General features: G+C 42.0%; 1 protein-coding gene across 1 annotated transcript in view; it reads right to left on the bottom strand.

Moving 5' to 3' along the window:
- The window catches only part of ATP9A (ATPase phospholipid transporting 9A (putative)), a gene marked incomplete at both ends in the record, with an annotated part of 60,118 nt that overhangs the window by 26,013 nt on the left and 8,542 nt on the right, over positions 1-25,563 (bottom strand). Inside the window, 12 exons of the mRNA XM_082007099.1 lie at positions 1,951-2,063; positions 2,827-2,969; positions 3,724-3,884; positions 4,480-4,556; positions 7,665-7,740; positions 9,075-9,155; positions 10,390-10,484; positions 11,055-11,106; positions 12,006-12,064; positions 18,996-19,104; positions 22,476-22,589; positions 22,898-23,042. Coding sequence (XP_081863225.1) covers positions 1,951-2,063; positions 2,827-2,969; positions 3,724-3,884; positions 4,480-4,556; positions 7,665-7,740; positions 9,075-9,155; positions 10,390-10,484; positions 11,055-11,106; positions 12,006-12,064; positions 18,996-19,104; positions 22,476-22,589; positions 22,898-23,042 — 1,225 coding nt within the window. The remainder of the gene's footprint in view (positions 1-1,950; positions 2,064-2,826; positions 2,970-3,723; positions 3,885-4,479; positions 4,557-7,664; positions 7,741-9,074; positions 9,156-10,389; positions 10,485-11,054; positions 11,107-12,005; positions 12,065-18,995; positions 19,105-22,475; positions 22,590-22,897; positions 23,043-25,563) is intronic.

Below are 25,563 nucleotides of genomic sequence, written 5' to 3'. Positions count from 1 at the left end.
GCAACAGGCTTTAACCAAATCAAACACCACCAAACCCTCCGTTGAAGTGTATTTAGATGGACATAAAGCACTAGTCACATACTGGACTAGTCAGTCTCGCCCATATGTTCTTGACAAATATTGAATACTTTGGCAAATAATTAACCAATAGTCAAGTTTTCTCTGGAGATTGAGTACAAAGTGAGGGCAAATAGACCTGAAGTTTGGTTTTTTTAAAGTACAGTTCAGTCATTTAAGGGTCTCAACATCAAGAGAAGAACCAGATGCTAAGAAGTCTGTGAAAGCAGAGGAGGGAAAGAGAGAGAAATGGCTAGAAGAGTTACAAGTTACCTGAGACACATGCCAGTGAAAAACACAATTACTCAAAATATCAGGTATTTATCAACTGTCATACGCTTAGTTAAAAGCACATTGTAGCCTGACAGTCTGCCCAGGGAAAAAGCTACGCCACCAAACGGATCACTGAGGTCAAGGAAACTTGCCATGCGACTTTGCCACCATGAATAAAATCCAAAAATAAAAATCCTATATACAGTACATGGTGCCTTTTTCCAGGCAAGAATGCTGGCTTCATGTTTCACTTTCTGGGGGGTACAGAAAGCACACTTCAGCCTAAAAATCTCTGGAGCAAAGCAAAAACAATGTGACACGAAAAATCCAGTTCACTGCCTTGGGTGTGCAGGCTCAAGGGAAAGCACGGGTACTTCAAAAGTAACTTCTGTGGTTTCTGTAGGAATGAAGCAATTCCATAACTATTGAGAAATTTAAATGCTTGACATACAACACAGGAGTAGTAACCCATCACTAACATCTGCAGATTGCATCTGTGGAATCATATTTTACAAAAAAAAAAAAATCTAATTGTCAGTAAGTCACAAAAAAGTTATTTCTAGCTGCAGTTGAGCAAATGGTTATTAACAGAAAATTAAAAATAATAATTCTGTGCTTATACAATTAGTGATAATTTTTAACTCTTTTAATAAATGCCACTTGGAGGGGTGGCTGGTACATTAGACACTGACAGCTGAATTTTTTTTTTTTTTTTACAGGTAGTAATATTCTTAAGTAAAACCTCATCCCTTGTTTTACAAAGGAGGTGCAGGTATCTATAGGAAGTTTCAATTCATAAGCTTCTTGTCCATTGTAACATGCTAAGGAATACAGTTTGCTGACCCAGACAAGTCACGTGGCATTACCTGGTTATCATACAAAACTGAAATAAAAGTCGAAGAACAGAGATGAAGGCTTTTTAGACATGGGCTCATCCTGTGATACTGAAAGAGGAATGCAAGGGAGAAACTTCCCAAAACAGGATTTTCTTGTTCTGTACTTTACATGTTGACTTTACTGCCTTCTTTAGGTGTAGATAGTTCTCAAAGTAGACACCAGTTATGCACCGTGTAAGATCATTGGTGCATTACTGAAAAGAAAATGGTAAAAGTATGATTCTTTTTAACAAACCGGCCTAAAGCAGTGATACTGGTACATTGTACTCTGTTACTGAGTACCGATGGCTCCTCTTCCTTTATTATTGCCCCAGTACACAGCATTTCAAACAGCAACTTAATCCACTAAATATTACCCAGAGCCAATTTTTCAACAAAGCAAATGCTGTGGTTGCCATAAATGGTGAATATCTAAATAAAAGTATGCTATTTTACAATCAGACCTCAGCAGCAAGACACAAGGACATACACACACTTACATACTTAGAGATCCATGCACGTGCTGTAGCAGTTAAGAGTTAAAAGACTGGTGGAAGTGAAACAACCTACGAATGTCATAAGCAATCATGATTATATTTATGTATTAAGTATCCAATGACCTTCAGACTTTTCCAAAAAAGTAATAGTTAGTAGGCAGATCCTTGCCATACTGATTCACCATTAGCCCAGTGACTCATAAAACTTCTTCATGAGCAAAGAGTTAAGCAATGTAAATTAATTCTACCTGCGTGTATATACTGAATATGTGGCTCTGCACTTCATCCATGGAGTCCAGGCCATAAGCTACCGTTCCCAGATGAAGTCGTTTGAAGACCATCTCGTTCTGTGTAAGAGTTCCTGTAACAGAAGCAGCACCAGACATGCAGTGGGAACCAACACGCCTATTCCGCAGCACACGTTCTTACCCTTGCTGTGCCCCAAATCCAGGAGAAACTGAGCCAAAAGCTAAACCAGTCACTGCACTAGGCTCTCGGCACAAGCTGAGGCCAGCAAAAAGGCAACATTAACAAACCTGAAGCAGTGGTACACATCACTGTGCCAGTAAATAAGAATGAGATTATTCACTCCAAAGTCAATGCCAGTAAGAGCTGCAGGCATAATTCTGGTGCTGTTGGAACAAAAAACACCTTCTGGGAGCAACTTCAGTGGGATCAGGACTTTATGTCAGACCAAGCTTTTCATTACAGCTTAGGCCTTCTGAATTCAAGCTCAACTGTAAAAAACTGAGGACAGCAGGCTGACGGTATATTTCTGCCTACACATGTAAATTATCTTCATCCAGCTTTGAAGACTAACTCTAAATAAAGTTGCTTTTAATTTTACCTTCAACTTACGGTTTAATAGCACACTTTAAGTGATCTTAAAAGTAGTATAATATTCCTGTCCTCTCTCATTCATAGTGCGTTCAGAACCAAGAAAAAGGGAATTTTGTTGGGTTTTTTTTTCAAAACTGATTATATCATATTGTCAAAGTGACAGGAAATGCTTATTTTTTCTAGTCCAAAGAAATCTTACATTATACTCCCTGGCTGGTCAAAAACATAACAAAACCCAATCACCACCACACCATGACTCAAACCCATATTTTCTACATCGATACCTGTTTTGTCTGTAAGCAAATAGGATATCCTTCCCAGTTGCTCAGGAATAGTGCTGGATCGAACCACAGTCCCAGGGATTTTGGAATCTCTGCGGATCACCCAGCTGTAGACAATTTTCCCCATGTCCAGATTCACACGTAAACTATGCAGGAGCAAGGGGAAAAAGTATCACCAGTTAAACTTTGGAAAAAATCACTGTGAATTGCCACAGTGCAATGAAAGGACACATCTTCCACACTGAATTTGAGTGGCCAAAGAGGGTTTCAGGAGAAGTACATTCAAAGTCAGTGGTTGGGTGGCAAATGGGGAGGACTGCAAGTTGCTGGATTGGTACTGTAATTCAAAGACAGATGATAAAATTCTATTGAGAAGAACAGATATAATTTGAGAGGAAAATGGACGCAGACAAGTAAGGACAGCGTGACTGATAGGCAGACAGCAGGTTAAAAATGGAACTGAAATGAATCCCAGACCTACACCGAAAGTAACAATCTACTTATTAATATAGTACAATTAAATATTAAAGTTTCGGTCCCCTCTAAAAGGCAACTGGGTTCTGTTACACTACATGCTGTATAAATAACCCTCCTTTTACATTTTTTTCTGCTTTTATCAAAGTGATCAGGAAGCCCAAACACTGAGAGAAGGGGCCTTAAATGACTAATCCACAGCCTAAGCTGGAGTCAGTGAAGAGGTGAATATGTTGAACAAATTCAGCAGAAACAACAATGCAATTCTTATGTTTGAATACTAATTTGATTCCTATTTCTAAATTTGCTTAGTTGTCAAATGAGGAATAGGTAAGAGTTTGTGTGCTTGTTCACACTAGAAGCATGGAGGAAGAGGACAACAAAGCAAGTGGTATTTTGCTGGGGGAGAATTAGCAGTCACCTTACCTAATGGGAATGATGTTTGAGAATAGAAGGAGAAATCTTATGATCTGAAGATACCAACGGCCAGCAAAGTGCTGAAGGGCCACCATGACAAGCGAAACCACCACGAGAGCCCCAAATAGGATCTTGGTAAGACAGTTCACTTCCAAATCAAAAAGACCAATCTAAAGCAATAAGAGACATTTCAAGCACACTAATTAAGATGTTAGCTCCATGTAATATTCACAGAAGGAATGAACTGCCATATCCAAAGAGCCATTCCCCACTAGTCAGCTACTTCTCTTTTAAAATGCTACAAACATATTTAAATTTATAAGCAATATTGTCACCAGCTTATTTTAATAAGACTTCCATCCTTTGGAAGCTAAGCAATGGATGAAGAGGTGCGAGAGGACTCATGCTGCCAAAAGCTGCAGACTGTGTAAACATCCCTGCACCTTGTCTCAGCTTTGCTATAACAGAAGAATGCAGCAGAATAAGTTTTCCTATTCTAATTGGGACTATCTCATTATAACCATATAAAACAATGGTTTTACCAATCTTAAAAAACTGAGAAGACACATGCATAATAGGATCAAAAAAATAAGGAGAAATAGGTTCTGCTATGGTAACTATCTTAAAACACAGGTCAGAAGATATGAATCATTATTCCTATGAGGTTGTCCCTACAGTGTGTACATATAGCATTTGGAAGGATTTTCTTTAAAAATGGGCAGAAATTTATCATTTTTTATTTACAAGACTGTTTCCTCACCATACCTTACTTCTTGGGTTTGAAGTATTCATCACACTGCGCAGTTCCCTTCCAGTGTAGAGAACAACTCCCACAACAGTACCTAAACAAACCAGAGCAGCATCAGCCGAAGAAAAACAACCTCCATTTGTTGTCTCTATAAAAATACTTGGTGGATCCAAAGGCTTGTCAGTTGGAAAGGATTTTTAGGAGGTCAATTTCAGAAGCAACAACACCCAGACATTAAAAAAAGCCAGTACCTGAAATATAAAACCTAAAAACACAGGCTTTCAACAGAGACATCCTACAAAAAGTCAGTAAGTCTTCGACCATGTTGCCCATATGATTGGATGGTATGCAGCATCACAGACTGCATCAACTAACGTGCATGGAAACAGAAGCTAACTGCTTTGCTCTCTTGACTTTCCCTGACCCCGTTTTCATGTCAGTTGTCTCTCCCCAGTATAAATAAAAGTTGCTAAGGGTAGAGGATTTCTTGGTTTTCCTCCCACCACTTTGAATCCCACTTAGGGTGTGGGTAAGTTTGCCTTACACCAGAGAGCAGTCCTTCGTTGTGTGTCAAAATTAAATCAGTGCTCTGGACTACAGTTCTTTATTGCTGAAAGTTGCCACAGAGTAAAACCAATGTATTCCAACAGCTTTCAAAGACAGAATTACTTTATTTTAAAATCTACAATTTACTTTGAAGTATTTGCCTAATTGCTGTTCCCACCAAAAGGCGAATAATACCAACTCCTACCTTACTGCAACAGATGGAGCTGCTGGGAGCCTATCGGTGTATTTTAATGCGATGTCCCACAGTTGCTAAAGAGCTGAGAGCAACAAAGTTCTCCCTTTTTCTTCGCGCAGAAGCATAATACAGTTTAGCACCATAAATTACTGGTTTTCTATAGATTTGTCTTAGAGACTTTGCAAAAAGCCATAAAGAAAAAGCTATCTATCATTAAGAGTTTAAAAGCTGCTATTGCCAAAGTGTAATTTTTTACTAGAAAATTTTAAGGGCCTATAAAAGCAGAGAAAAATAACACTGAATAAAAAGCACTGCTGCAAATACATTGCCATTTTATACTCTGCTATACCCCTGCTCCTATTAACGATAAAAGTTTTAACAAGCTGCAAGTGAATTATTTTTAAATAAGACTGATTCAAAAGAGGTGGTTTCTATAAATATGCTGGGAAACATTCCTTTAAAAAAAAAAAAAAAAAACAACAACAAATCAGTGGAGCCAGATGGCAGGTGGTGGTAAGATCATCACAATTCAAATCAGCAGATGGCACAGCTACTCCAAATGAACCGCAAACAGTCAGAGTCAGACCCATTCCTACTACAGCAGATGGAGAAAGCCACATAGCTCTGCTTCATCTTACAACGACAGGCCGCCCCACTGAGACGGCATCACCACAACTTGACAGCTGTCACTTACAGAGGAAGAAAAATAATATCCCCATTTCTTCCTAACAGAAATAACCTACAACATGCTATTTATTATTGCCATAGGAGAAACAAAAGCAACTATTATATTGATCAAGTCAGTCAAAATGAAAGGAAAAACCTGTCAGGGCTAGAAAACAGCTTGAAGGCACACTGGTGTGTATAAAAAGTGTTTCTAGTTGTTTCATGACCATTCAAAACAGACTTCATTGCATAAACCACTTGAAATGGTTAAAATATTTGCAAATGTTATTCCTATTAACTGAACTCAAATATGTCTATCTACAAATAACATATTCAGAAAGGAGGATTAGATTCAAACAGTAAGTTCACTTGGGCAGTGAGGAGGTTGTTTCACACCTTAATACAGACACCAAGACCACGCAGGACTTCCAAACAGCACTGAAGCAGTGACCAGGTGGAGCAGAGCGTGCGCTGTGCCCTCCTTTGGGGAAAAATGTCTGTACCCATGGGTATACTACACACAGCTGCAGAAGAGCTTTCACTCTCAGCAGGCACTGGCTGTGAGCGTGCTGAGAGCAGGAGAGGGCTTCCCTCTGGTTTCATCAGGACTATTCATTGCAACAGACCCAGCCCCGTCTTAGGCTCAGCTATGGCAGCGTGAGATCTGCACCAGTTCAAGAGCTGGTACAAATTAAAGTTTTGATACAAGAGGCAAAAAAGTCTCCCCTGGGAAAGGGTGCTGTGGGGAGAGTAGCCATACAGGACAGAAACACAGGAAAAATATCCTCCCATTTCTCTACCTATTTTGTTCAAAAGCAGGATGAGTCGAGACTCATGTATTGAGCAGCCTAATGGGTATGTGAAGCTGCCAGGCTGACTACATGTGTCTACACTCGGAGGGGAGAAAGGTAGGCTACCTACTCCATGGCAATCACTAATCTATAAACATCATTTACTTGATTAAGTTGTATTTGGACAACTAGTTCTTTACGATCCCTTGGTCACAGCACTGTGACAACACTAATACATTTCAAAAACGAGCCAGAGCAGGATTAAGTAGAAACATACAGAAATAAAACTTATTCACTGTTTTCTGCTTTTAAAAGAGCAAATCAAAATCTTTTCAGTGCTTCAGAAAATGTCTTCTGAAGTTCATGTTCCTTCCCATTATTATTAATTCTATCTACACCTAGGTATTGCACTGTGAAGTCTCTCCATTCAACAACTTTAATTTCAGAACAGAATTTCACTCTCCTCCAGCTACCACCCAGCAAACCTTGCAAGCATGCTGGACAGGAGAGGAACAAGGCTTTTACTTTGACAAGCCTCTACAAGAAGGCATTGATTAATCTCAGGCCTTGGGAGCTTATCGTACATATAAACCAAAATCTGTCAAAGAATTTATTTTTTTTCCTTTTTGAAAGTATATATGACTAACTCAATGGAAGCACTTACCTGGAAATCTTTCATCTTAGCTTCTGTTACCAGAATCTATTTGACACCATTTCTGTTACAGATTAGGATGTCAATGCAGAGAGCAATTAAGTGCTATTCTGGTCCTAGATGCTAAAGAAGTGCCCAAAGGCCACTCCAATTCTTTCTCATCTAGGAATGTCCAAGAGGCAATTAGACATCAGCCTAGCTCCCCAGAGGTGTCAAGACAAGTGGGAAACCTCATTCCAACTGCTAATTTCTCCAACTGACAGAGATTATTATTCCATTACAAAAAGACCTTTAAAAATTGTTAACATATTCCCTTTAGAAAAAAATAAATTACACATGCCTCCATCTTACCTGATGCAATCACTGTGCTAGCCCATAGGGTGTTTTCTATGCTTAAACTTTCATTCACTGGAGGGTCACTGTCCTCCTACAACAGGATAAAAACAAACAAGCCTGTCAGTAGTGTAAAAGGCCAGCGAACGACGGTTATACAGACATGTCTGGAGAGGGACACGGGAGTGTTGGTAGAGAGCTTCTTGGTAAGATGGAGGATTTTCATAAACCCAGGTACATTTCTGGTTGGGTTAAGGACATGAGCACTTTGTTTCAGTGGAGCAGAAAGGTGGGGCTGTGGGAAATCTATTAAGATACCTCTGCTGAAGTCCCCCCAGTCATAAATGAGAAAGGATTTGTCAGCAGCTCTCCACGGACTACACAGGAAAAGGTTCCCTCACTTGGCTCATGCAGATTGATGGCATTTCTCCTGCTACTGTAAGATCTCACCGAGAACCTGGTTGGACTGCTCAGTGAAGCCTGGAAACTCGTCTGATACGCACCAGAGAACAGTTACAAGAAAGCGTGATTCCTCTTAGGCACCAAAAGATTAATTCTACACGATTGTACCTCTGCATGAGAAAGTAAATTAACGTCTGTGCAGGTTTTATACAAGAACTGCCTCCCTAAGCCACTCAAACTCCTCTTCCACGCCAGCACTATTAAACCGGATTAAACCGTGCCACATAAAGTTAAAAGGGCAAAACCTACAATTTTGAACTAAAATACTAGCAGGCAACTTCTGAGAAGCTGTAACTGTCTCCTGTTTGTTACAAAACCATTTGTCCTCTGAAAGCTCCCCAAGGGTATTAGATGAATCCCTCAAAATTTTCATAATCCCACTGAGAATAACCCAACGCATCTTCCCAACAAGTCAAAAGATATGCATTTTCTAATGATCATATTTCACAGTGGCTCTGAGCCACTGTGCCCTCTGAAATAGGGGCTGATATAACTGAGTTCACACAGATTGCATGCAATTGAAGGCAAAAACCCAACTGACTCAGAATTAAGACTGCCATTGCCTGGTCTAGCTAAGATCCCCCCTCTTTTCACAATTCAAAGATTTTAATTCTACATAGTCCATGGTGGTCCAGATTTCCTTCTGAACAGGCACCATGAATACGTAACTACCAATCTCTGTCCGAATGCTCAGGTCTAATACCTTCAGAGTAAGGTCCTTAATCCCAAACAGCCTATGACATTGTCTCCAAGTCAAAGCTTCAATAATCATATTTTTATTTCAGATTTATTTCATGGATTTTGGGGGGGGGGGGGGTGGCAGAGAAAGAAAGAAAGAAGAGACAAGTAACGGCAAGACAGACTTCACTATTTCTCCTGAAAAACTCTGGCATCCTGGTAGCATTCAGCAGGTGTACATAGCAAATACTACATATATGATATCAAGCATATGTCAGCAAGACTCACCCTTGTGAAGGTCCCCACAAAGTTGTGTATATCAATATTGGGTTCTTCTGCATATACATAGGATCGGATTTGCAGTAGGTCCTATAAAACAGCCATGTTTTGGCAGACAGACAACCACATTTTAATAATGTACAAATGTTTTTACCAAAGTACTTTGAGCAAGAGTTTCTTATCAAGTTAAGATAATTACTAAATCATATTACTTACTGGAGCCCAACTGCCAAAGAGAAGATAGAGTTGGTGTACCAGCTTCACTGAAGAGTATTTCTCGAACTGATACCTGAGAGACTCCTGGGAGTTACTTAGATGTTGGTGCCCCATAAAAGAAATTTCAGCCTAAATAATCAAGACAGCCTAAGACACTATTTCATAGCGAAGAAGGTATGAACTAGTCTTCCAAGGCAACCAAGGAACACCCTATCACTCAATATTTAGTTCAAGATGCCAGTGTCACTAGGAACAGTTCTGTGGTGACAAAAAGATACACCAATTCTGCACAGTGTTTTCACTGCCGACTCCTTCACACACACGATCTATTCACTCCGTGGAGAGAATGCCTTGCCTCAAAGCCTTTGTATAAAATAAACTTCTTGCACTTTCTACAGTTAAAACAACAATAAAGCAGGTACACCAATTCCCCCTTCTTTCTTGTTTTCTTTTTAAAACAACCAACCTAACACACTCACTACTTTAGCTAGAGATTTTGGGAAACAGCATGTTTGACAGAGGTTATATGCCTATTTCAGATCATACAGTAGAGCTTCCATGGTGACACCCCTACTTTCATAAAGGCAAGCAATGAAAATGTAACGGCCTCTGAAGCTGTTAGGTATGAAAACGCACGAATTGTGCCTCTGAACTGCAGTGCAGGGAAAGAAAGAGAGCATTTGAGAAGTACCACCACCACGGGTACCTATCCTGCAACAAGACCTATCCTGCAGTAAGATACTGCAGTGGTTTCTGGAAAGGAAAAAGAAAATAGGAGCATCCTACCATTAGCCACCTCCCGCTGCAAGGTCATTCTTGAGCTGCCAACCCCAGTACCCGTCTGCAGAGCTTTGCGGCGACAGTCCTGCAGCACAGACACCTAGCTTCACCTTACCTGAAATCCTGCCTGGAGCTCGGGAAGAGCCGGTTTACCCTTATATTCTTTGTTGCCAAAGCTAATCTGTAGCCTGCACTGACCCCTGTGCAGAACAATGCTGCATTAACCTCTTTCTCAGAACAGCCCATTGACTGAAGCACCTGAACGTTTCTCGGGTAAAACAGACACGCAGGTTTACCAAGTACAGTATTTCGTAGGAAGGCAGCTTACAGAAGCAGTTGGCAGCCTCTGAGTACAGGTAACAGGCAGCCGCAGTTTCCAGTCTGTCTCACCATCCAGCTGGTCGGTGCGAAGGAAGCAAGACCCTGTGGATTTTCAACACCAGTCACTGCTCTTTCCAGATCTGTCTTAGGTACATCTACAACTCCTGAAATGGCTTCATATCGAGGTTCTTTCTTTTGGAAACAGCATCTGATTTCAAGTAACATTTGGTAATAATGTAAGAATGATGTTCTTACATCACACATTAATTTCCTTCCACTAGTCCAGGATACAGTGAGACTCTGCACTGTATCTTTAAGATATTTGAAATGTTCTCATTAGTCTTTATGTTTTCTAATCCTTCTGATCAAATATTTCCTTATCCCACACTTAACAAAACAAATCTGAACAGCAAGTAAAATGATTTACATCTAAAACACAAACTGTTATGCAACCAGATTCATTCACCCTGGATTCAGCCACCTACGTTCTTTGATTAGCAAACAAAAACACAGAGTAACATCCCAAGAAGTGGCCGTCCTTAAAAGCATTTGAATTGTGTCTCTCTAAAATTTAACTATTATCTATTTCTTTCACATTTCCAAAAGATAATTTTCTCTAAACAACCAGTGAAAGGTTAATAGCTATTTTGACAATTGGTTCCAGATGTTTACCATTCTTCTCTGACGTCCTCAGGAAGATCATGTCAGCAGGGACCCGCTGGTTCTGTTAGGAGAAGAAAGGCCATTATTGTGCATACACCCCTGCACGCGTGTGCAGCCGCCTTCCACAGCCCCACCGTGACAAGCAAAGGGGGTATGGAGGAGAAAGAGGATTTCTTTGTCAAACTGAAGCTTGGTATTCAGTTTGCTTTGAATCCTAAACTCGCTTCCCTGCAGAATTCCAAGTGCAGAATAATAACTGGTGCCAGCTCCCACTGACCAGACCCATCAAAGGAGTGGGTGGCTAGATTTACAAAAGGGCTAGTGAGTAATTCCAGAAGTATGAAGAAATTTTAAACTAATGCTGGTTTCTTTTCAAGAAGTCCCGTGCTAGAAGAAAGCATGTACCTGGCATCTACAGCTACCATTTTTCTCCTTTTTTGTACTGAATATTTTCATAATATGCCTTCAGGTCATAGCTGTTTGCACAGACAGTGTGTGGAAAAGAAATAAATCAGTGGATTAAAAAAAGCCCCACACATAAATTTGTATAAAGGGGGAAATATACCTGTACATACCAGTGCCTACAAATGGATCATTGTGTCTCCCAATACTTGTGGTGTTTACACCCAAAGCAACATTTGGATGTTGCATTTGTATCAGGTATTTAACCTGTGTCCAACAGTCAGAGGTAGGACCAGGGAGGCTTTTCATCTTGCTATACTGTAAGTGGAAAAATTAGGTTATATGTGCGTATCTACAGATTCGCTCTCATTTGTAAAGATGACGATGCTATTTTAGTTGGGCAGGGGAACCCTGAAAAGTGATTAAGTATTGCAGCTAGAGTTAGAATGTCAGGTGTTGAGCACTATTATAAAACAAGTATGACTTCAAAATATTGTATTTTCTAAGGTCTTGCAAAAAAAAGTATTTCACACAGAAAAGATACACATAAAGGCTAACCTTTTCAACAATGATGAGGTCGCCTACTTGTATATTAGAGCTCTTCACCTTCACAGTCCCTGCAAAGGAAAGGTATCAGTGCATTAAAGCAGCAGCAGGACAGGATTTGTGGGTGCTGTGTGATGCTCCTTACCTCCCTTCCTTCCACTTCACTATTCTGGAAAAAAACGGGTAACATTTCTATCACAAGAATTAGGCAATGCTGCCCTGTAAAGACTTACCAAGCCCACTGCTCCCACTGGGTAAAGCAGTGGGTCTCAATCTGCGAAAAGCCTCTCATCTAACGGCTCCAGACCTCAGCCCTGGCTGGAGGACCCCCCGGACACTCTCTAGTAAAACAACTCTGAAATAAGCCCTTAAACTTTTGTACTGCTTAACCCAGGAATGTGAAAATCCTTTCAGTGTCAGGCAGACAACAGAGCAAGAACAGGAAAGTTACAACAGGGAACTATCAACTCCCGACTCCTTTTCCTTAGGTGGTTGAAAAAGTAAAGTTCAACTCCCAAGCCAAGACCTGGAAGCCGAACCCATAAGTACAATGGGCCCATCCTAAAAACCAGGCTCGTTTCCAACCGTGCCGCAGCTCTTGTATCTGGCTCAGTTCTACCACCTCTCCTTTGCCTCTCAAGGGACACAGCCTGAACAAGCCCCGCAGAGTACGGGTCCTACAGAAAACACATAAATATTTATTTCTTTGCAGCTGTCAAACATTTCCCAGTTGCTTTAAAACAGGGGATTAATTTAACAATTGGCTAGTAATCTCAAATCATTAGCCAGCTCTAGATTGGGGTCCTCAGACTAACTAGTGATTTATAATCAGTTAATTTGAACCCTGCCTCTATGTGTCTGTCTGTTACATTTCAACAAAAGCCTCTTTAATCTGCTGTGATTTGAGTGGAAGTGGGGGAGGCACGTGGAGCTCACCCCCGCACGGACAACACTCCTACTGTACCTCAAAATTCATGGGCTAACTGGCCAGAGAGCAGCTCAGGGGGAAAGAAGGGGGAAGGGAGGGGGAATAGAAATTAGCACAAAGCACAAAGGTCACTGGGATTTTACTACTGTCAGTCCCTTCATTAGCATCCTTCTCAGGATATGCTTCAGTGTTTCTGCTCCAAATTAACAATGAAAGCCATTCTGGGCTCCCGGCAGCCTGCTGCTTCGGTGACACACTGTGTGCTTAACAACATGCTTCATCACTGCTGCTAATAAATGCAGACTTCCTTACATGCTGTAATTATTCCTACAAATTATAAGCAGTCCTGGCCCATTTCACAAATATCTCCTAGGTCTTCCACGGATTCTGGGTTTTGCCTTGCAAGATTTTTTTTTTTTTTTTTTTTTTTTTTTTAAAAAAGGGGGGTAAACAAAATGAATGCTGGGCTAAAGACATCTCTGCCGGGGCAGGAAGCATACCCGGGATTAAGAGTCCATTACGCAGAGGCTTGAAAAGAAAAGCCGCACTCCAAGAGGATCCAAAAAAGCATCCCTGGCAGTCTTCTGTATGGGCTATACAAAGTTAGGTACTATGACACTAAAAGGGTCTGACAGATAACATCTCTTCCTCCCCTTTTAATACGGTTATTCACAAAACAACAAAAAGTGCTTTTGAATATTCTCCTGTGCAAAGGAGGGGAAAAAACCCAAAGAAACCTGTATGCTCTCCCCACACAGGCATAGAAATTCCTAAACCACTATGCAAAAAAGCTCTTGGTAGGAGAGGCGGATTTGTTTAGCCATATTTTATGTATTTCTCTTAAAGATCACAAGGGTTTATTTGGTGACTACCAGTATAGGAAACACTACCTGCAGGATTCCAAGAATGGAAACTTATTTTTGTAGTGCTTTCCTTAATGATGTAAATTCACACTGGAAAAGAAAAATTAACGCCTGGACAAAGCTACAACGTGATGATTTCCTACCATTATGCAGACAAAAGGCTTTTTGGATCATTATTCTGAAAACAACATCAGCTGCTTTAAATTTTTCCCAATATAAGAAAAACCAAAGCAGCTGGAGCAGATTTGTCTTGTTCAATAACCCTCCAAACCTCAGCTGTTTTAAGGTAAAAGAGAGGACCTTTCTGACCAATACACATTTTTATAACTCCTGTATAAATGAGATGCCCTTTTTAGCTAGCAGAGCTAATTCTGCTTTTCCAGCCATACTCCTGGCCTCTCATGGATGACATCTCTGCAGTATGTACCATATGTCCTGCTATAAGGAGGCACGGGACCAGATGTTTCCTTTGACTCAGGACTCCCATAAAGCAACTTACTTGAATTAGTTTTATTTTGATCTTGGGAATTCTGTAATTCCTTTTCTTGCTGTGGGGAAACTACCTCCTAAACATTAGATGTTTTCTCACACATGTTTAAGAAACTAGCTAATAACACAACTGCTTCATTTCCCAATATTGCTCTGCTGTTATAGCACTTTTAATTTTAGTTTAATAATAAATTACTGCTTTTATAAATGCATCTAGAAGTGCTTCCTCTAAATACACAGTTTTATTTAATATTTTTAATGCTTTCAGTTTATATTTTCAGAAGTTAATCAGAATACAAGTCAGTGATGAACTCAGTTTAAAAAGGCAACTAGTCTTGACCTCTTTTTAAAAAAGAATCAATTCTTAATATTGGATTGATATTTGTTTCATTCTTTGCTGTATCCCGATTTATATGTTTTTTAAAGACAAAAAAAGTAAACACAATAAAATGCAAACAGTTTGTTCCAACTTCAGCTACGGCCTTTGGAATTATCAGCAAATCTGCAGTGTGATGGATGTACCATAAAGCAGATTATTTAACGTATTAAATAATGAGCCAGAAGAGATGCCTTTTTCTACCATGTGAGCACTTAAGTCAAGCTTTCACAATAGACCTGCAGAGCTTCACTAAGGTACAGATCAAAACACTTAATTTGGCATTAAAGATGAAGCCAGAGGTTTATTAAAACAAGTCAAATGCATCTGGAAGAAAAAAAAAAAAAGGTTGTTTGGATGTGCTCCACCAAACTTTTGCCGCCTTATGCTGTATAAACTGTGGAGCAGGACTCAGAGGGTTTGGGAAAATATTGTTTTTATATGGCTGGTAAATGCCAATGATCTGTATCTTAAGTAGCACCCCACAGTAGGAGGTCTCTTCCCATTTCTTTCTGTGGAGTTTCTCTCTATTATGCAGTGTTACCCGGGGAGGGGGGCTGCGAGAGAAGAAAAACAAACTAAGAATTTGCAAGCACAGTTCGAGCTTTCTATGAAGCAGAAAGTCAGCACACAGACTTCTGAACACAAGGCAGCTTGTAAGTTTATGAATAGGGGATTGTAATTTGATTATTTTTTATTACAATCCAAACAACTGTCCTTTAAATGGAGAGCTTTCTATTAAAAAAAAAATGCTCTCCAGAAGTCTGCTGGTTTCATCATTTTGGAACATAAATGGATCGTATCAGTAGGAAGAGAAAAGAGGTTCAGGGGGGAGTTTTTCTGGTGTTACATAAAATAAAGGTTAACACAGAAAATACACTACTCTGCCTCACACCACCCTCCAAAAAGATTAGTCCCTGGAATTCAGCCATATTCATTCATATCATGAATATGAACCATATTCAGAATAAAATGTGATCCAAAGAGGATTCTCCCTTTTTCTCTACAATGCAAGCAGCTGAATGAATCTTAAAAAGCTTAACAAGAGCAGCGCGGGAAAGAAATTTCATGTACAGGAGCAAGGCTGCGATCCAAACCACCCCCCAGGGGTGTGGGACCGGCTGGCGGGCGCGTGGGAGCTGGAGAGCTCCCGGCCGGCGGGAGCTGCGCCGCAGCCGCGGCTCTGCGCGGCACGCGAGGAACCGCACGGAGAGGGCGCAGGGGTGCCGGTTCGGGACGGCACTGAAACCTGCGCTTACTTCTGTCCCCGCTCAGAACTGCGTACGAGCACGTGCTTACGCCTCCCTACCTTCCGTCAGGCCCGAGAATGTATTTACATCTGTGGGGTTGTGCTGGGGCGGCCAAGGCTGGAGATCGGAAACACTGTTCTCCAGCCACCTTCACAGCAGCTCAGTGCAAATACTCAGGGGAAATAAAAACCCTGAGCCTGGAGAAAGCTACAGCGCTCCATTAGATCCATTACAGCCAATCTGCAGGAACAGCAGTGCTCAGTGTCGAGCTTCACCTAATTTCACCCCCAAAACACTGGCCTCAGAGGTGAAACTATTGTGAAGTTTAAAAAAAAAAAAATTACATAGCAACATTTCAGGGGCTTTTGTGCACCAGTACCCTTCTGCGCTGCCCCTTTTCAGTACAGGGCTGTGCCAATATGCTGAAGCATGAACTGTGCTATTCAATAAAAAAAAAGAAACAGCCTGTAAACAGTCCGAGGCGAGCCCTACCTGGAGTTTTGTCAGCTACACTGAGTATGGTTAAATGTATGGTTAAATGGTTAACATCAGCTGCCCTCGACCTACTTTGATATTTGCTGCTTCTACTCCTGACCGGCTGAAGGGCTTCCCTGAAAGCTTGCCTGCTTTTTCTGACTGTACTAACAGATAAAATAAAACAAACCCAACACTCTTCCATCCCCCAGCCATGGTGGCCTCACAAGGTACTTCCCTGCTCCTAAGTGATTCTCAGAGGTGCTAAGGTTTTCATCAGTGGAAAAGTAGATGTTCAGGCCTCCTGAAAGGCTTGAGTACTGAGATTCAGTGAGAGACAGAAAATGACTTTTTCTTCCCCAAATGATGAGACAATTGTAAATAATTTTCTGGTTTTCATACTCTAAACTATACTGTTAGTCTCATTCCTGTTTCAGCACCAAATTCACGTTAAATAAAGTGGCTTAAGATTTTCAGCTAGTGCCCAGCTGCCAATCCTCCTTGGTTTCTTTCACAAAATTAGAAAAGTTAAAGGACTGGGGGGAGGGAAATCATTCATGGGAAACGTAATAGCAATATGAAAAGGACTAAAGGAGAGGTCAAGCCCCTTATAGATCATTGAATAGAATCCAGAAGGCAACTCTTTTATTTTTTAAATAGATGTAGTACACCCCTCTTGGATGAGGCTTTTGTTGGTTGCCAAGCATTTTAAGTGTTGTAGTAAGAACACGTTATTAAAAGGGGATTTAATATTCAGAAACTCAAACTCCCTAGTTTGGAGTTGCCTCATAATTCCTGGCATGTGAAACATATACAGCCTTAAGCAATTACATTTTAAAACCACCCTTATTCTTGCAAGTGCAAGTGTTGAAAGCAGCATATTTTTACTACTCCTAGTTCAGTGCATCTTAATTTGGGGGTATAAACTTTTATAACAAAGAAACTGGAAACAAAAAAAAGAAGTTGCTTAAATTCAGTTCATTCTCTTTTTAAAAAAAAACCCTGGCCTCACTGTCATTGTCTTGGTATTAGGAGTAACTCCATAGTGAGGCAGCATTCGATTTTTCAAATGAGAATTTAAATGTCTTTGTTAGGAACGGCACAGCTGTAAACAATGGCCAGAGCCAGGGATCAGCCACAGCTGAGCTGCAGCCTGGGCTTACTTACAAACGAGGTCTCCAAACTCCTCACAGTTGGAGGAATGGGCTAAAGATGATGTATACAAAAAAATACAAGAGAAGATATTGCCAATATTCAGGAACTACATCAGTTGCTGCTAACAGAAACACACAAAAGATATGACAACATATCACACGTCTCTTTTAGCAAAGGACTTGCACGATAAAAGTCCCTGTCTGGTACAATCCAGAAAAAACTACGAAACACAACTAGTATTGCATGTTCAGTAAGCGATGGAACATGCCAGTGTGTCAAGGAAGTCACCTTAAATTTAACACATGCACTCACAAGCTCCTTCAGCACACACAGTACTTGTACTTAACTATGACTTGTGGTACCTGTGCTGAAAGGGTCCCAGTACTTGAACACAGTCTAGTGTTCCCCCAGAACAGAACACAGCCTACCTTCACCCTCATTATTTGAATCTACCTGCATAACCATCTTCTGACCATTTCATAGACCTAGATTTAACTCTTCTAGTTAAGCGCTTTTGCAAATTATCTGCCTATGTGGATCCTCCTCTCTTTTTTAAGCACATATTTGCTGTTTCCATTAAAGAATATGAATCGCTGGCTTATAGGAATCCTCCTTATATCTGTCACTCTTACCAACAGGGTGAACAAGCAAAAAACACACACAGGGGAAAGACAGATGCACCATTACCAAAATTGGAAGAAAAACAAACAAAACAAAAAAACCCCAAACAACACCTACTATAACACCATTCTTGTTTTCTTCCTACCATGCTGTTTGCTGTATTTGCCTCTCCCTCCCTTCCTCCATTCAACATTACAGAGTGCTTCTCTCACGTCACAGCCTTGCAGGAAGGAAAACACGTTTCCCCCCTGGAAACATCCACTTCCACAACCTCCAGCAATTCATATTCAGTTTCGTTTTCCTTGGTGACTCCAATCTACCAAGAAGGGACAGTAACTGGGAAAGAAGTTTTGGCCTACAGTGGAGTTAGGAGCAAGTGGGGTTTAAAAATACCACGTCAGCTGCTTGGAAGTTCACGCCTGCCTGGTGCTGGCTGCAGTGAACCCCCAGCCCACCAGGCAGGCTGCTGTGCGTGTAAACGCACTGGCTGCCTGCTCCCCGTGCCTCGACTCGCCCAGATAACACTCTGAAGTTATGTGAAGCAGTAACACGCACACCCCACGCACTAGCTGCGCACCTCCCTGGGAAGCCCCCGGTAAAGCCCAGCATCCACCGCAGCCCGGCGAGGAGCCGTCCACGAGAAGCCACCCGGCCCCCCGAAGGCCTCCGCAGCGGCCGCAGCAGTGGCGTGGCTGCGAAGCCACGTGCCTGCAAGCCCAAAACCCCCTCCCCATTCCTTGAACTCTTGCTTCTCCGACTGTCAGCAGCGTTTGATTGAGTTGCAACCCCCGGCGCTGCTGCAGCCGCGCCAGGATGCAGCGGGCGCGCTGGAGCCGCCGAGCCGACCTCTCGCTGTGAGCTTGCTGTAGATCTGCGAGTTCACTTCCTTGTCACGCATGTAACATCTGATCTCCTCCGCGGCCTCTCGGATGACGGTAACAGCAAGCACAAATCCCTAAAAGGAGCATGGAGGGGGGGAACAGAATGGATGAAAAGGTCAGGAAAAATCACATCTGCCTCTAATAAGAGGCAATATTTATCAGTACCAATGCCAACAATCTGCATTTCCTTATTCTATCTTCTCTCACCAAATCATTATAGTGACGTTATGCGCTGCTGTGCAGAACTCCCAACAGCAAACTGACGACAGACTACTTGCTTAAAAAAACATGGTTGTTTCTCAGCTTTACCGTGATGCTCTGCCAGCACCTCGCCAAGCAAAGCTTTGTGAAGTTTATCTAAAGAGTGTAAATAACATTTCATCTCACCGCACAGGTGAGCAACCAAGACTGAGAGGGGTTACACAAAAGTCCAATGTAAGACAGCATCCCTCAAATCTAAGTACTCCCTCCACCACAGAGCCAAAGTTAACTCACCTAGTATGGGAGATTTGTTTATACAGAAATCTATATAGAAATTTATATAACCCCTTTTTTATGTATACAGCTGTGTAGATACACTACATAATGTGTGTGTATTCATGTGTATGTATACACACACACTCAACCTACACAAATAAGCACTCTAAATATATTAATGTGAACTACTCATAGTATAATTACACATTTGTCCGATTAGTGTTTCAGTCCTACTTTTCTGTGGGTATGAGCAGGCACTTCATTTCCTCTTGTCATGAGGAAAATGTCCACATCATATCCTTCACTATACAAAAAAATAACTAAATGAATGCAAAACCATTCTTTATGGCAGTAGTACCACAAAGTTATTTTTTTAATTAGGCACTATTCAGCTCGGACTCACTAAAGAGTTAACACACTCATCTGTTCCAGAAGAAAAACAAACCTTTTACAACCTGTATTCTTGAAAATTGCAACCATGTACCCATTATCTCTGACAATAAGAAACTTTTGTATTTTAAGAAGGGGGTAGGGTGATACTAGAAACTCAGGGTTAACTTGAAAACCACATTAAAATATCTGTAAATGCCCACCTACCCAAACAGAAGATTTTGCCAGTGGGCTGCAACTTCCAACTTCAAGTAACTCATTTTTAGGAAGAACGGCTATGCACACACTTCCAAAAACTGTGTGCGTGAGTTGTTAAGCTGGGCACAAAGAACCTGTGAACCTGAACTGCACAACCACCTCAGGAAAGTCTTGCTGTGGAGCATTGCTAATGCTATCCAACACAGTAACTATTCAAATTCTCGCATTTCTTTTAAATAAAGAAAAATGATGAAGAATGACCCAAGAAGTACTAAGACTGAAGGACAGCAGTTCCTTTAATTATTACAATACTGAGGTGCACTTCCCCTGCTGGCTCTCACCATCCTGTAATAAAACTAGATAGTCCCTAATTCTAGCACATACAGACGCGCCTAAACGCATGATCTAAATTAATTAGTATCAGTCATGAAATGCAGTGTAGTATGTTTCTGCAGTATTTAAAAATGCAGACACATGGAGAAACACAAGGATGGGAAATTACTTTTTTTTTAAAAATGCCTGTATTCAATCCTGTATTTACAAACATTGAAAGTAATTGTAAATAGCTACAAATTCCTATCTGCTTTCCAAAATAAAATAAAAAAGCATCAGTTATTTTCAGCTTATGTTTCAGCTGTTTGAAGAGTCTTCAAACAATCGCCCCAAAATATTCCCACATGTGCCAACTCACTGTGTCATCTTATATGTCATTCCATCCCCAACACTTGTATTAGCAGCCAGTAACGAACAAAGACCTTTCTTATCCTGCTTTCTGGCAGCTCATATGCCAAATTCTAATTGCTCACCTGGCACAGGCAAGTCACAACTGCCTATACAAAAGTCAGAAAGCGAGATCCTCTGTGTGCATGTATACATTATTTATAGGACAGGATCTTACGAAACTAGTGCTAGATTCATACAGCAAATGCAATACAGCACACACTCGAGGGAGAATTCAGTGATATCCAGGCTTTAATACAAACAGAATTTTAGCAGCAATACCCCAAAGCCGCCCCCTTCATTTCTTCCTGGCTTTTACCACGGAATTCGCTGCACTGAAAGTCTAAAAGGCAGGAAAAAATTTCCTTTGCCTCTCCTCAGCTCCCTCATGAGCACTGCAAATTTTTATCACCATCATTTCTCAAACCAGTGCATGAGTAGTGTCTTAGAAAGAGCTCTGTGCTTTCTTAATCAATTTTCAGTTGGTTTTGTGTAATATATTTCAAGTAAAAAGGATGTCTATCCTTGGAGATTTTCAAAACTCAGGTAGATGAGTTAAACCAATCTAAGTTTAAAGAAAGCCCTGCTTTGAGCAGTTGGAGGACCAGATGTCCCTCCGAACCAAAATTATTCTACAGTACTATGAGCTGAAATTCAGCGCAGAAGCTATTCATACAGAAAGAGAAATAATAGTTCTACTGGGATAAAAGAAAAAATATACAGGTACCTATATTTAAGCATTCAAGCAGTTATAACTGGCTCATACAGTGCATTTCAGAGATTTAAGCAGACCATTCTATGCAACTATTCCTCTTTCTACCTTTGACAGCACTGGAGTTTCTGCTTCAAAACTGATTATTATTGATTTTCTTTGATCACAGGTGAAACACATGGCTATCAGAAGAAAAGGGCGAATAATTTACAGGAAGGAAAGAGTATCTGCACCTTGAGCAAGTGTGAATGAGTGTGTGTGAATATGTCTCTATCTATTTTTACATGTGGGAGGTTCGTGGAGGGGTGTTTCTCAGTTTTTTTCATTTGTTTTTTACAATGTGGTTAAACTATGAAGCAGCCTGTTGACCTATGCCAAGGCCACAGGTCAAACTGTTTGGCAGGGGAGCATAATTTGCCATCATTGCGCATATGGCCACTCGTTAAGGTCACTTTTGAAAGGTGCCCTTCAGTCCTTCACTGCAGTTGCCAGGCTGGTCCGGGCTCCTGCAAGTGCTGGCCCTTGCATGATCATCCCAGGAGGGTGCAACACCCCATGCAGACCCTCCATGAACACGCCTCACCTTCAGATGCAGCCCCCAACAACACACACGTTGCCAGGGAAATATATTTGCTCTGGTCTCCATTCATTTTCTCATGTTATTCATGAAATCCTGCAGCCCTTGCAGTCACTGCGGCCAGTGGCGAGAGCTCTGTGCCTGTTACGATGAACAAGTTGGGGGCAGGGTCCTCTCACATCCCCGCTGGACTTCAACAAAATCAAGCTTAAGGCCAGAACAGGTAGCTACACTACATGTACAGAGCAGGCCTGAAGAAGTAAGCTACAAAATGAATTAAGGTGAAGATTTACATCCTAGAGAAAAGGCAGCACAAGGAATTCTGTCAAACACTGAAACTTTCTTGAATAAATAAACCTTAAATGACCTACCAGAGGAACCCAGTATGTGTAAAGTGCGCCAAGCCTCATTTCAACGACAAACTGAGAGCAGGCCAAAAGCAAGAAATAAAGGTTGAAGAAGTATTTGAACTGGTTAAACAACACCTAAAAAGAAAAAAAAGAAGAGGGAGGAAATTAACGGAGTTCAGAAGATACTCATATTGAACTGACAACCAGAAACATTTTTGCATGCTCCTCTAGAGTCTAAATGCTAACTTAAAGTAGTCCTGGACACGCAGGACAGATCCGTGTCTGGTTTCCTGCCGCCCTAAGGCAGCCTTTGCAGGAAGCCCACCAAACACAACCTGAACATTAATTATTTCCTCCAGCACCAGGTTCTGCTCCTGTCCACCATAAAACCACTGAAATGGGGGAAAGCATTCGGGTGGGATGATGAAAAGCAAGTTTCTTACCCCAGGGAGAAATGTAAAAAAGTTGTATTTCTGATTGTTGATCACATTGCGAGGGTATCTCTGGTCTCTCTTCTCTGGGTGGCCAAGCCAAACGGTACGAGGCCTTGGGTCTCTCCTCCCGCAGCATCTTAAGCACTCACAACACCTACAGAAGGAACAATAATTAATGAGTCAATTTTTAACATGCTTCTGTGACTCACACGGGCACCCCAGACCCGCTCTGCCAGCCAGGCAGAAGAGCTGAGCATCACTTCTTCATCCGTCATCCACCACCTCCCACCTCTCCATTACCCGCTGTACTACAGGCATCTTAAAACCAAGACTTTCTACCAAACAGACGCTCCACCTGCTACAGCCACCGCAGACCTGCCTTGCGGTCCGCCGAGCTACGAGCAGACGTCTCATACGGCGTTGGAGCTGCTCCTAACACATCACACAACCGGGTGCTCAAAGCCGGGCAGGCCCGCGGCAGCGCCAGGAACGCGTCTGCAGCAACAAGGGCCGGCAGGCTCCTTGCTTTGCTTTCAAGGAAACGATGCATGGAGAAGCGTGGACCAAGCTCATCCCTGCATCGCCTCCGCGCCGGCTGCCAGGAGAGCGTCCGTGTCCTGTGAAGGGAAGGGCCTCAGGAGGCAGCGGGTGTGGGGTACGGGCAGAAAGGTCCCCTCGCACTGGTCCTGGATCGCAGGCTGTGTGCCAGAAAGCTCCCGTGAAGAAAAATAGTAACAGCTGCTTTCTGTTATCTCTTCTGTTCCCTTGTTGGTGTACGGAAACTCCCGCAAAAGGGGGCTTTCCCGTTTACAAACTGAACTTACACAGGAATGCATGTGTGTAAAGTGGTCTATGTCCTAACGAAAAGAAGAGATGGAGACAGAGAGATTCCCCTCCTCCCCTGCAACCCCTACTTCATAGAAATTCGTACCTTTTTAACAGAAGGGTTTAATATTTGCATATTTGAATTTTTGCACTTTAAAGCAGTCTTGCCAGGGAATAATAATCTCTAATCCTCTAAAAATGAAGCCTTAAGAGGAATCTGAAAATAGATACTCAATGATTACTGATTTTATTTTTACGCTGTTACAGTCATTAGCTCTGCTTATGTTAATGGCAAATTATATGTTAGCTACTAATGAATAATACACATTCTCGTCGACTGAGAACACGCACTGCAGATCCCGCTACACAGTCTTGGTTTGTTACTTTAGCTGTAGTAATTTGTACTTTCAGCTCTTCAGGCGACAGTCCCGCTGCAGCCCCACCACGGAGGCTGCGAGTTTGGGCAGCCCAGACCAACGCCTGGACCCAGCACCACAAACCCGAGCTGCCAGAAGAACGGCTGCAGGGATTTAAACTCATCCTATTTTCAGATTAAGCCAATATAACCTCTGATCATATTTTTTTCCCTGCATTTTTGTCTACTTTGTGAGCAGTATCTGTTCTTGTTCCATTAAATATTGTGGTTGTTTCAATTATCCAGCACATCAATTGCTTTTTATATCTTGAAATGCCAGTTTTCCAAAAATTGTTCAAAAATAAATAAAATACGAACATGTCAGCATGCTGATTTTTTACTTTTTCAACTCGGGCTTATATTAAAGACATTTATTTAACATCATGTCTGGCCTCTGCTAAAAGTAACATGGCAATTCGGGAATGCCACCTCAACTTCACCAAAACCGCTACAGTTATTAAAGGATTCCCTCTTCTCCCCGGGGCAGACGTTTGGGACCCGGGCCGCGAGGCGCGAGCGAAGCAGCACTCGCCCAGACCCCCAGAACGCAACCGCTCACCGAGGGTCCCCTCGGCAGCCCCGGCCCGGCCGGCGCCCCGACCGCCCCCGCTGCTGTCGGGAGCTCTGGACTCGGGGTCGAGTCGCAGCGAAGGCACGTGGTGCCTGTATTGGAAGTTACCCAAGCGAAAACCTCCTCCAGCACACGGCTGGGTCTCATACGTAACAAAACCACGTTCCCTGTTTGGGAAACCATTGCGCTGCCTACAAACTTCAGGCCAGACGCTGCTTTTCTAAACTAGAAGACCCCGGGACGAGGTGACAGGAAACACACGCTCTCTAGAAAAACGTGGAGGATTGCCGTGTGATTCATTAAGCAACGGTAACAACCAGAGAACCGCCGTTTTCTCTCCGCAGGCCGCTGCCAGCTCGAGGCGCCTCACGGGGCCTTCAGCCTGGCTGCTGCCGCTGGCGAAAACATGGCGCTGGGCAGATTGTAGCGAATGGAACCTTGATGTAATGAACCTGTGCTTGAAGCCAGGGCTCAAACAGGGCGTTGGTTACTTTGTGAGAGATGCACGGACTTACCAGCCATCCCTCTTAGACCTTGAAAAAGCCTCTCTGTTCAAAATTGAAGCATTGTACCCTCCCAAATCCCAAAAAGGTTATTTTTCTGTTGTCACTGCTTCTTACTGAAAGCCAATCTCCTCCCAATCCCTCTTGTTCCTTTAAAACCAGCCCGACTGAATTTCATGGACATTTGGGAAAGCCGGCATCAGCCGGCATCAGCCGGATTGATAACCAAAAGCTTCAGAGCTCTTGCAAACATCTTCCCAGAAACCACCGCTAAGATCTGTTCTTGAGTCACGGCATTCTGCCACAAAAGTTCAGTTAAATACACACCTAACTGAAGGAAATAACTATTTGAGGAAGGACA

Source organism: Phaethon aethereus (genome assembly GCF_964289735.1).
Source record: "Phaethon aethereus genome assembly, chromosome: 16".
Classification (NCBI taxonomy): Eukaryota; Metazoa; Chordata; class Aves; order Phaethontiformes; family Phaethontidae; genus Phaethon; species Phaethon aethereus.
This window is presented reverse-complemented; position numbering and strand designations above follow the sequence as displayed.